This window comes from Manis pentadactyla, chromosome X (genome assembly GCF_030020395.1).
Source record: "Manis pentadactyla isolate mManPen7 chromosome X, mManPen7.hap1, whole genome shotgun sequence".
In the NCBI taxonomy this organism is placed as follows: Eukaryota; Metazoa; Chordata; class Mammalia; order Pholidota; family Manidae; genus Manis; species Manis pentadactyla.
In genome coordinates this window covers 76,432,522-76,445,615 of record NC_080038.1, presented here as the reverse complement: position 1 = coordinate 76,445,615, position 13,094 = coordinate 76,432,522, and the positions used below count along the sequence as shown (strand labels likewise).

At 34.5% G+C, this 13,094-nt stretch overlaps 1 protein-coding gene across 1 annotated transcript in view; it reads left to right on the top strand.

Moving 5' to 3' along the window:
- Positions 1-6,972, top strand: part of HDX (highly divergent homeobox) — a 314,801-nt gene extending 307,829 nt beyond the window's left edge. Inside the window, exons 9-10 of the mRNA XM_057495440.1 lie at positions 173-295; positions 4,274-6,972. Coding sequence (XP_057351423.1) covers positions 173-295; positions 4,274-4,399 — 249 coding nt within the window. The 3' untranslated portion in view covers positions 4,400-6,972. The remainder of the gene's footprint in view (positions 1-172; positions 296-4,273) is intronic.
- Positions 6,973-13,094: the final 6,122 nt, after the last annotated feature.

Below are 13,094 nucleotides of genomic sequence, written 5' to 3'. Positions count from 1 at the left end.
ATTGAGTAACAGGATAATTTCCTTCTGTGCTTTATATTCGTTTATACTGCAATTTTATACGTATTGTCCCTCTAAATTGATTGATTTTTTAAAAAATTTTGCTTGTGTATTGAACATGTACAGTCCTAGGTTTCCATAGGGTAATTGCATTGTTTGATGTTTTGTCCTTTAGAGTGAAGAAGTCAGATACATCGAAAATGAGCTAGAGATTCAAAAGCAAAAATACTTTAAACTTCAGATGTTTGTTAAAAGCTTGATACTAGCTATGAAAACTGATGATAAGGAACAACAGCAGGTAGGTAGCAGAAAAGAATAGTAAGCTGTAGTGTATCATGTAGAAAAATGACATGTCACATTTGTGTTCTTCATATTTATTTTTATACTTCATTCCTGCTTGGCATCAAGGAAAGATTCGTTACTTCATGACCTTTTCTTAGCACAGTTTTCTCAAGAATAGATATTCCGATTTTGTGTGCTGCTTTAGTGGAAAATGGAAGTAACTGATTAGCATGCCTTGTTAGTTCCAAACTAGCTTTAGATTTTAAATCTGTTTAAAAATTAATTTTAAAGAATTTCTCAAAATGTTTGTAAAGACAGGGCTACCCTAACTGAACAGGCACATATTTGGGGGCCTTTTGTGAGTGAAAGTGAGGCATTTGCCTCTCTTCTGGATTCCAGTTACCTTCCAGCCCCCATTAAAGTTTGCAAATGTTTGAATACCTTCTCTTTTATGATCTGTTCCTCATCACAGAAAATGTATGAAATTACCTTGTAAAATTCTTTGTGACCACAGTGCATTATTTACTTTTCCCAATTCAACTAGAATGTTTGATTCGTCTACACCAAAGATGAAATGTAATGTCTTTTGTTTTTGCTGTGGATTTTTATTTACAAATTTCTCCCAAATTATATTTCCAGTCTCATTTTTTTCTTATAAAATCTGTGTAATATTTTATTGAGCTTAATAAAATGAATTATAGAATTTTATTAAATATTCTGTTCAATACTAAATGATACTAAATTTGCCCCTGAGTTGTATACTGCCATGTTGATTTCTTGTCAGAGAAGTTCAATATGAGTTGTATGTCACACATGTCACCCTTAATCAGGAAGCAGTCTCAGAGGTTTTTATTCAACAAGGAGTCTCAAGAGTACAAAAATGTATCCCTTATATTCAAGCAAGGCTGCACATATGTAGCCTATCCCAGACACCTCCAGGGAAAAAGATTAGAGTCTTAGCATTCCACAACTCTCCCTGTTTTTTTAAGAGAATATTTTCTTTATATATTTCACCAAAGTACCCAACCGCAAAACTTAAACACGGTGTGTCTAGGTTCATGAATTTTGCTCCTCCCCCCCACTGCAGCATACACACAGACATCCCATGGAGGTAGTCTTTAGTTACTTTTACCAGCTTTATTTAAGCATATTGTTTTATTTTGTGAGTTATGCATAATCCATGGCATATTGAAAATACATTCATTTTTTAGGATCCTAAACTGCATGTTTTTAAATGAATAAGTAGGTAGTCTTGAGCATGTTCCCATGGGTACTGTAAATTTTACATAACTAAAAAAATTATGTCCAACCACAGGAATAACTTGGAGTGTGGTTCCAGTCCCAAAAGTCATAGCATGGTTTAAATTCAGAGTTATATGGCCAGCTAACTAGCAAATTTCTATGTCTCTTGATATCCAGGAATAGCACACAGACTGCATTTTGTTTTCTAATTCTAACCTCATCCCTGGCTTGATTCTTTCCCCAAGACCATTAACAAATATTAAAAATAACTATTGTACATACTACTTTTCTCCTCTTATACTTTTCCTCTAATAAAAGACTGCTGAACTAAGATATGGACAAGACATTGGTTGAAAAAAAGAAAGTTATACAAAAATTGTACTGAAATTCGTAGCTTATACAGTCAGCACTCAAATAGAAACTATGGATTTTCACAGTTGAGATCCAGTACAATGGATTTCAAAATATAGAAAACACCAATAGTAGTTCATAAACATTATCCAGATGATCTCTTAAATTATTGATATTTACACTATGAAATACTTAGAAGCTTATTTCTGGAAGGAATTAATTTTTGGTCTACTGAATAAGAGAGAACCATTGTGTCACTGGTTTCTCATTAAAAGAAAATCCTAAGTGATCTTTTCATTAATCTTGATTAGGGTAAATTTTGTGAGATGAGTAGCCCACAGAACATTTTTCCCCAATGAAGCAGCCTGGGCTTTAAAAATACATGATACTGAATGAAATATTAGATTACCAAAAAGTTTTTTTAAATTAATAGCCATTTTAAAATAAACAATGTTGCCAGCACTCCACTAAGTCATTAGTTATGGTCTTTCTTCCCCTGAGAATTCCCATGTGATCCTAACCTGGGCAATTGCCTTTCTTGAGCTTCAGTTTCTCCACTTTGCAAGGAAGGTAAGAATGGCTAACATCATGGAACTTGACATTTACACCGTAAGACCTAGAATAAGGGTTATAGAAATTGATAATATATTTGGTAAGTGCTTTAATCTCTTGGGAAGAGTAGCAGTAGTTGAGACTCTGAAGATAGACTGATGAGGAACCTGTAGTAAAGAAAGTTAATTGTGTGTAGTTTAGTATCTATGAAAAAGGCAGTTCTAGCAATTGGAATAATCCAAATATTTGTTCTGTGTGCCAATATTGCAGTACAGTAAGATATTGAAAATAAGAATTTTTCAGTGTACCTCATGCATTGGTAGTGCTCCATACTGCCTCAGATATTTTCCTATTTCCTTCTACCTTCATTTTAGTCAGTCAGCTATATGAAAAGCAATGACAAAGAAATAAATAGTGCTTCTTTGATTTGAAGGTCTCTTCACTAGAATTTAAAATGTCATTAAGTCTATTTATCCACTTGACCTTCTAATACTCTAAGACAGTGACTGTTAGTTGGAACACTTTGCCCTCTTTAATATGGCATCTTCACAATTGAAAAGTGAACTAAATCCAGTGATGTATATCTGTTAACTCTGATCAGCTTGTGTTAGCAAAGGCTTTGTTTCACCTGGACTGGGTTAGTGGTAAACAACTGTTCTAGAAAAAAATGGCTCTGTGTCCTATTACTGCAACCTATCACCTTAGAAAGCATGTAGTACCTTTAGGTAACTGCTCTGTAAATACTCTCAATTTCAGCAAGAAGTTCATGAACTATTCAATAGTATAAAATAAACAACTTTTCTCTCAGATAAGAGTTTGCCTTGCCTCTTCTATAGGACAAAAAGTATAGGACTTATAGCTGTTGCTTCCTTCAATAAGGAGAATATGAGAATACTGTCTTATTCCAATTGTGGATTTCATATGTTCTCTAACATACCCAGTCTTTCTGTTACTTATTAGGTAGTGACAAGCTTGCATTTATTCCTGTTACCTTGGTTCTTGTTTACCACTGCACCTAAGGCACACACTACAAGTAATGCTGCCTAAAAATTGTCCAGATACGCTTCCATTATATTTAGTATTGGGAACAGCAAGTCAATCATTTGGTTCACAATTTCTTATGGTCAGGTGATCATGAGCACTGTCAGCACATAAAATTTTATTAATCATTTAGTTCTCTATTCTGGATGCATGTTCTGCAACTCCAGATGAAACAATTACATCATGGCAAAGTTTGATTCATGGCTCTTGGCTCATCCTAATTACTCCAGCAGAGAAATGAACAGCAATCTAGATACATCATTACACACCTAGATTCACTGGTTTGTCCATGTCCTAGTGGGTTGCTTGGCCATCTGTAGATATGGACATAGCCTAAGGAAAAAAATGTCACTTGGACTTTCCAAGAAGTTAAGGTTTAGTTTGAAGTAAAATAGCTGAACTTCTTTCCTGACTGTTAAGTTCTTTTTCCCACTGAAGTACAAAATAGTCTTCTGTACAATGTGCTTTTCTTTAAAGGGCAGCTTAACTGGGCAAGAATATTTTAGAAGGAATATAATTTAAAAGTCCTCTAGCAGTGATCAGTGATTACTCAAAATTAGTATGAAAATCACTTATCTCAAATACTTCAAAGCACATGGTACAGAATAGTTACTCATTTCCCTCCTTTTGTCCAGGGTTTCACTCTATATAATCTGCATGTAAGATATTATATAAGGTACTGAAAGAAAAATGTTCCTTTCTTTACATCCTTAAGAATAAATCAACATGAGAGGACCACAACTATTAGCACAAAATTGGCAAAAATTTGTCCACATACTAACTTAAAAAATTGATTTTTCTGACTCAGGCACTGCTGTCAGATTTACCTCCTGAATTAGAAGAGATGGATTTCAATCATACCTTGCCGGAACCTGATGATACCTCATTCAGTGTGTCTTCTTTATCAGAGAAAAATGCCTCAGAGAGTTTGTGATTTGAAAGGGGTAATATGATACAGCCTTTTGGCTGCCCTAGCAGGTGTGCATTTCAAGATAACTGCATTGTTACCCCAGAATTCTTCAGCTGGAAAAACATATTGTTGAAACCAACAAATTCTGTGAAGGATGAACAAGATATAATGGCTATAGTGCAAAAGATGTATGTGAAATGTAAGAGCATTGTTTGAAAGTTTTTTCCAAAATGCTGGAACTCTGGGAAAAAAATGTATTTAATTGAGCAGTCTAGCTATGTAATGCATAATGTCTAATTCTGAAAGATTTTTGTTTGGTTTTGTAGAAGAACCTTAGTTTTAGTAATAGTTTTGACCAGACACATTAAAATAAAGTATTCCAACATTGCTTATCAAGTTACTGAAGTTTGATTAGTCCTGTTTTGGTAGCCATTATATCTTCTTTCTACCTATCTTGATTTCCTATCATTCACATACACTTTTATTCAGGAAAGTGGACTGAAAATTGAAAACAAAACTTTAAAAATGATTTAACCAGGATGAGTCTTGGGACCCCTACGAAAATTTGACTTAAGCTAATGACTGAAAATTGGAGTGAATACTGGTACATAATTGTAAATTGTTGGTATTCTTCCATTACCTAATCCAGTATTTGGTGGGAGGGGGGAAAGCACTCTGGAAAAGTAATTTACAAACATGATGTCAAATAATTGTTAAGTGTACAAAAATAAAATGTTGTAAAAGGTTAGTTTTAATGGGAATTCTCCATTGCTGCAAATGACAGATATTGATAAGATTCACATTATACTAGTAAATTTGTGTAACTGAGTTAGAGGAAATGTTGCACAAATATTACAAGTTTATCATTATCTTCATAATATTTTTCAGTTCTTGCATTTTATGAAATAGGAAGTCAAGGTAAGTTACCACCCCCCCTTTTTTTATCTAGTCACTCAGCTTTGCCACAAAATTTACCTCATTTTCATGTGAGGCTTGTACAGAGCCATCAGCGAAGGATAATATCCAAAAAGGAATATACTACTTTGGTCATAGATCACAGTGCTCTAAATTTCCTGGATACTATTCTATGAGTACACTCCTAAAATGGGCATGCTACCCAGTTATTCTAGTAAGTACCAGATGGCAACACACTGTAGACAATTGTTTGCAGACATTTCCCTTCTGGGGTACCAGATAGCATTACCAAAACTCATAAAAGGAAAAATACCTGTTTCTCTCTAAGTACACAGTATCATATGTTTATGAATTGGCAGGGTGGAATTGTGTTGTATGGTTAAATTACTGTCTATACCCAAAAGATTAATGAAGTAGCTAGATAGCACTTTTGGCCATCAAGTTTCTATGTCATATATTTTTATTATTTTTAAGTAAAACCAATTTTGACTTTGGAATTCACAGATACCAACTTACAAATGCAGAAAGGCAATCATGAATGTCTTTGACCTTGAAATGTCCCCCCCACCCACAAATAGGTAAGGTTCATTGATAATCCTTCATTTTGTCAGCTATTTGTTCGATTTAATATTGCTGCCATGCTACTGCTATGGTTCTTTTGTTAGCAGAAATATTTCAGTGATTAGGTGCTCTCCTTTTTAGCCAAAAGCCATATGGTTCTCCACAAAGAATGTTTAGTGCTCCTTGCTGACACATCAAATTCCATTCAGAGAAAAGAGTAACAGAATCTCAGAGATTAGGATTAAATTGTTCAGTCACAACAATTCCTCCATGAGATACAAAGTCCCTACTATATAAAGCAAATATAGGAACCATTTCTTAATGTAGCATGAACAAATTTCAGGCTTTAAAGTATCTCCTGGGATCTCCTTTCTAGTCATTGAGTTTATCTTTAAGCTGTAATTTTTTCTGCTTCAATTTAAGCCCCTTTTTATCTGGTTTCTGTTACACAATAAAGTTAGATGAGTCTTTCCTGTATCTTTCAACTCTATGGATTGTATTTGTCACACCTCAGCAATCATTCAATAAATCAAAGAATATGTGTTGAGCTCCTACTATAGAGACATTGGATTTTGACTCCTCAGTAAGCCATAAACTTCAAAGCAAATTATTTCTTTTCACTTTTTCAGGGATATTAATACAAATATATAAGTAGAAATTTTAGTAGATTTAAGTATTCTTCTATGTATGATTCCTCAAAGGAATCCTAGTGTACAATTTTGAGAGGAAACACAGATGATTCCCATTCCCTGTTTAAAGTTCCATTAAAATAGATACTGTGTAAATCATAACTATACTGTCACTAGAATTAAAACATTTCTAAAATGAAATGTGGTTTTTCTGTAGCAGGAACCAAAGGAAATAACTGTGTCCAGAAAAAAAATCATAATTGGCAGAATGAGATTTTAGCCATGGATTTGTTTAAAAGATGTGAAGGTCAAGTGTTAAAAATATACTATAGGGAAAATGTATTTTTCACACACAGAGGTTAGAAGTGGTTTTGAGGCATTTCAAACAGGAAAAAATCAGTTGGTGACTACTTTTGTGACATCTTCATGAGTGAGAGTAGAAAAACAACTAGTGTTTCTTTCTTTTGTGCTTTATTGTTAAATGTATAATAATATTGAAACACACAATATTAAAACAAACCATGCTATCTAAAGTGTCTTCTAACAAAGACAAACACCAATGGGAAAAAAACATTTTCTTTCTTTTACCTACACTTAGGTGTCTGCTGTCAGCTTAGTATAGCCAACCAGTTTCTAAGCCAGAAATGTGTATCTAAGAGCACTTACCTTCTGAAATGTATATTTTAAAAAACCAAATATTGGAAGTTACCTTCCTTATTTCAACCAGGCTAAAATTAGTCACTAGAATATGAGAACTACAGTTTCCCTGGAGAATAGGAAAATTAGCACATGCAAGAAAAACAGAAGAAAATTGGCCTCTTCATGGAACCTAGGGATGTTTTGTTGTAAGGTCAGTTATCAACAGCAGGACTTCTGTACTATCATTGCTATCATGAGATAGAAATGTTGTTGTTGTAGGGGAAGAAAAGGTTGCAGCCTAGTCACATCCTGTGCTTTGTATATTACCAAGATTTCAAAATATCTTCAAGAGGCCACTTCTCAGAAGGTGATATCTATTTTAAAGCACTTTCATAGTCAACAGTCTTTAAGTTTGTGTAGAAAATATAAGTAGTGTACTTAAAATAATTATAGGCTCTAAGATTGACTTTGTTGCCTTTTTTTGAAAGGAGGGAACATTCAGCCCATTTCCAAGGAATCCTTATCTACCCTGATAGCTTACGATAATTTTTAATAGAAACTGTAAACTTTATCTCCTGTCCTTTCTCCACATTGCAATGATGGTATACCAAGAATATTGTCTATTCTTCAAAATATATTAGATTTTCATTCAGATCCTAAAAAATGCCAAATTCTAATATATTAGCCTTTTAAGAGAATTATCAGTACTATAGTGTTTAAATGATGAGTAAATGGGTTATCTTGAAGTTGTTATCCTTAGCAGACATCACTGTATCATGCTCTTCATGAAGCTATGCTCTGTGATGATATAATGAAGAAGCCTGCTAACTTGTTAGCTTACCGTGAATATGCCAGTGCCCAAAACACACCTTTGTTAAGAGCAGATTTGCTAAGGAAGAAAGGATAATTAAGTGATTTTTTCACAGAAATATAATTACAATTGTTCCTTTTAAAGTGTATACTGAATATATATATTGCTCCAACACTGAAATTTCATTTTGCATTAACTTGTTAATAATTCCTTTTAGCAATCTTCCCATCCCATTTTACTGGTACTACCTCTGAAACATACTGTCACCTTAAAAATCACATCAGGTTGTAATGTGAACTTTTGTAGGGATTTTATTTAAACTTTTATAGAGGCAATAAATGGTTTCTGGCTAATAGACATTCATTGCTTTCTTTTAATGTGTATTGTTCCAAGTCTTTGTGTTGTAAGCATTGACCTCCCTTTTAAAGACAAGTTTTTCCTCCCAAAAATAGGTTCTGATGAAAAGACCAAAAAAATTGCAGAGAGTAAGGTACTGGGGGTCATGGAACACACAACTAGAAATTTGGTTGACTTCCAAGCTGACAGGTGTATCATCTTTAATTGACTTTACCTAACAAACAAGTGCTCCAACACCAATGGAATAGACGGAATGTTCTGTAAGAGATAACAGATTTGCCCATGATAGTGTATTTAAATGGTAAAAACAGCAAGTAAATTGCCATAATTGTAAGTTAGTTCAACCATTGTGGAAAGCAGTATGGAGGTTCCTCAAAAAGCTCAAAATAGAAATACCATTTGACCCAGGAATTCCACTTACAATAGCCAAGAAATGGAAGCAATCTAAGTGTCCATCGGTAGATGAATGGACAAAGATGTGGTACATATACACAATGGAATATTATTCGGCCATAAGAAGAAAACAAATCCTACCATTTGCAATAAACAAATAATGCTATTTTTATGACAGATTTTTTTTTAAGTGGTAGTGTCCATCTAACTTCTGGCTGTCTTTGACACCAGCTGAGCATGGTTTTAATCTGGATGAAATGTATCCATGCCTTCTTTGTCAAAGTCTTATACCAGTTAAAACTCTTTATGTTACCTAACTAATGTGGGAGGGCAAGGGGTGAGTTTCAAATAGCACATCAGCAGTTTTCCTTCCAAGTTGATAAATTTTCAAAAGTGTTACAAGGAAAAATATCATATGCACTTCAGATGACCCAAGTGTTTCTCAGATCTGCAAAAACATTGATTTTAGGTGGTGAAATTCTTTGATTTTATAAAAATAAGTGGAAATCATTATGTGTTTAAAAGATAAGCATTTAAAAGACAAATAAGTCCATAAGATTGAATGTTTATCACATCCTTTCAGACTAGTTTTTTACATTTTTGTTTATATCATATTACAAAATAGATGTTCATTGTAGACTTTTTAGAAAATGTAGATAATAAAGAAAAACTATTTAATCCCACCACCCAAAAATAATAATTTTTAGTATATCTAGTATAACATCTTAGTATATTTAATTCCAGTAGTTTCTTTTGCATATTACATATATTCAGCAAAACTAGGATTATACTGAATATGCAGTTATGTGTCATGCTTTTATTTCTAACAATGTATTGAGAGCCTTTTCCCATACAACCAGTTGTCACTAAAATATTTTACTATCAATTACATTTAGGCCTAAAGGGGAATTTTAAAATTATGTAATATCAAAGCAAACCTTCTACTGATGAAAGTACATTTGTTCTAGAGAAATAATAATTAGCTGCTTTACATGAAAAGAACTCTTCTTACCTTACATTTAAAACAAATCATGCTACTTATTTACCTTCACAATAATAAAGTTATTATACTTTGGCTGCTAGTTATAAGCTACTTCTTAATACTCCTACCTAAGTAATGTTTTATCACCTATACCATTAAACTATTCTAAACTTTAAACTTAGAAGTTTTTAGGTATAAAAGGTCTCATATTAGGCACACCAGTATGCATTTGGAGTAATAATTTTTGGAAGTATGTCAATTAGAATGCAATTCTAATTTATCTCTAAAGAGTAGGACTGTTTCTTTTTATTATAGTGCTTTGTTCCAGTCAGTTGGGGAAGTTTGGGAAATTTCTGTCAATTCTGGATTTTGCTGTGAAATAACAATCAATATTTATATTTTCATTTTATGATGTAATACAATGTATACCAAGACAAAATACAATCAAGTAACACCTTTGAGATCTAGGTCATGTGAAACCCTAATCATTCCCAGTACCAAGGTCACTCCCTAGGTAAAAGGTATATGGCTAGGGCAGCTTATTAATTCTTTCAAGCTGTTAGTAGAACCTTCAATGCTTTGCTTTGGTAAGGTTGAAACTGGTGTTAATGATGCTTATTAACTCAAAGTGGAGATACCACAGTTCTGAAACCAAGGTCATAGGTTTGATCTCTATACAGATCAGTTGGTTTATACAAGGGGGAAACATCCTCTGCCACAGGACCACCATGTACCTGTATTCCTAATCTTGTCTTGCAATCTGTCACTAATCACAGAGGAGCAGGATGAAAATGTAGAAGGATACAGTTAACTTTACATATTGCTTAAATGGCATAAAATAATGGATGCTGGGAAGATTCTCCTGTCCATTCCCACCCAACTAGCCCCATGCCTCTGTTGGAAGTTTATTAGTAATAATTTATTGGAGATAATTTGGTATAAAATGCAATCATTCCTGAGAAAGATAAGGGGTTCGGTGTTCTATTCACATCATGGTAGCATTTGCCTACTCAGCTGCATTCTTTACAACATTGGATGAATACCAAGACACTGTCAGAAGGATAGTTGGGGAGGGAAGTAATTAAAACTGTAGAGGACCTCTATAAGTCCTGAGGGAGGCATAGCAATGGAAGGTACTATGTGGCTGGTGAGCAGGAGAGAGGGAATTCTAGACCCTAAAATCTAGAAGGTTGAATATATATACAGTAGTACAGTGCAGTGGTTAGTGTAGACTATTGTAGAAGTTTAGTTGAGGGGTCAAATCTCAGTTTTAATACTCACTGGCTGTGTGATCTTGAACAAATTATTTGAGCTGTGTTTAATTCTGCAAAGTGTGAATAATGATAGTACCAATCACAGGATTATTGTGAGGAATATGATAGCCTGTCATAAAGTGCTTAGCACAGTGCCTAGCACACAATAACTGGTCATAATTGCTAGCCAATGTTATTATTATTATGACTTACAGAAAAGGAGATTGAAGGGAGGCAAAAACAATTCACATCTACCAATTTTGCACGGGCAGAAATGGCTCAGTGCAGACATCTAAGGGAATGAAAACACAACTCAAAACAGTTTCACCTACATTTAGTATCTTCATAACAGGGTTGTCACATTCAAAGGGCAGCACAATTTTGTTGATAGTAGCTGCACTGGTCTTCTTACTGCCTTAGAGAATTAATAGCTCCTTCTCCCTATCAAAGAACTTCCATAGGAACTGGGTTGAATCAGACTCATTATCTGCACTGAATAAAACATCAGTGTCATATGACATATTTAATCCATTATCTGTATGGATGCAGTTTTATAATTATGTATAAACCAAACTCCTTGTGGACAAAGATATTTCTTTAAACATTCATTTGACTATTTATGTATTAAGTGTTGGTCTCCATTTAAATGTGTGTGTACATGCAGGTTAATTTCTGACTCAGATCTTTGAAATTATCTAAAGAAATTTAGGTTACTTGCTTTGTTTTGGCTTGTCTTTAGTTCCCAATCAAGTGAATCCATGAACAAATTATTGATATGTGCAACAGCTTGGATGAATCCCAAAGACTTAGTAAAAGGAGAACACTTAGTAAAAGGAAACAGATACAAAAGGCTATATACTATATCACTCCATTTATATGATATTCTAGGAAAGGCAAAGCTATAAAAACAGAAATCAGATTATTGGTTGGCAGGAATTGGGGTAAGGGCAGGGGATAGACTGCAAGCTGGCACGAGGGAACTTTTTAAGGCAATAGAAAAAAAAAGTGAATTATAGCCAGTTATTACTGGTTCTGGAATAATAAACTAAACTATTTTGTTCAATCACATGTTAGATATCATTTGAAACCACATCATGGTTTTTCTAATTGCATCTCCTATATTTATATTTTCATGCAGCTTTCCTTACAGGATATTGTTGGGAACATGTTTTGCTAAGGGTTATTCTCTGTAATATGGAATCTGAAAATACCTAGCTCATCCTTGAATCAAGGACTATACAAACTGTAGCTTCATTGGCACACTAAATCAGAGGAAAGGGTTGTTTACCTTCGTTAAAGCTGTTGACTGCATGCAAGGCTTCTTTTCTAAAACTACTGATACAGCTTTTGGAGAAATTAGATACAGATTTCAATGGATTTATTTTCTTATATGCCTCATTAGTTTTTGGATTGATTTTCCATTTTCAAAGCATTGACATATATTTAACTGGAAGAACAGCAGCAACAATAATAACAAAAGGTTAAGGCTTAAAAAACAAAATTTAAGGTTCACTGAGATGGGAAACATTGTCCATTTGGATACAAATGTTTGCTGGAAACCAGGAAGGAAAAAATAGAGTTTAGGTACAAGAATTGAGAAAACTCTTGAACGAAGATTATATCAATGTTGAGGGAAGCATAGAAAAATATGGTGGAGTAGGAAGGGAAAGTGGAAAACTCCTCCCAAAAGCACAAAAAAATTAAGATACAACAAATACAGCTAAACCTGAAAATGAGCTGCATACTGCAGAACAGACCACCTACATCTTGGAAAGAAGAGAAGTCCACACAGAAAAGGGTAAAGTGGCAGAGCCACAATTGAGTGAGACCCAAGCCTTCCCCCTTACTCCATCCCACAGGCAGGAGAAAGAGGAACAGAGCAGAGAGGGGATAGGAGCCCTGGATATCTGCTCTGGGTGCACGAGCACACATTACATTGGGTTCTAGTGATAAGTGGGGCTGGACACCAGGGACAGCTTGAACACTCATGAAGGCTGGTTCTCCAACCCCTTGTGGAGGATAGGCATGATCCACTGGTCCTGAGACCCAAAGCAGAGGTGGCAGCTTGAAAAACTTGCCAGCCGTGGAAGGGGTGCCAGAGGGGTGAGGGTTGGATGGAGCTCTCTCTGCAGGAGAAAGGGCAGGTGGACAATGCCTGCCCATCCCTCTCTTGGCCCAA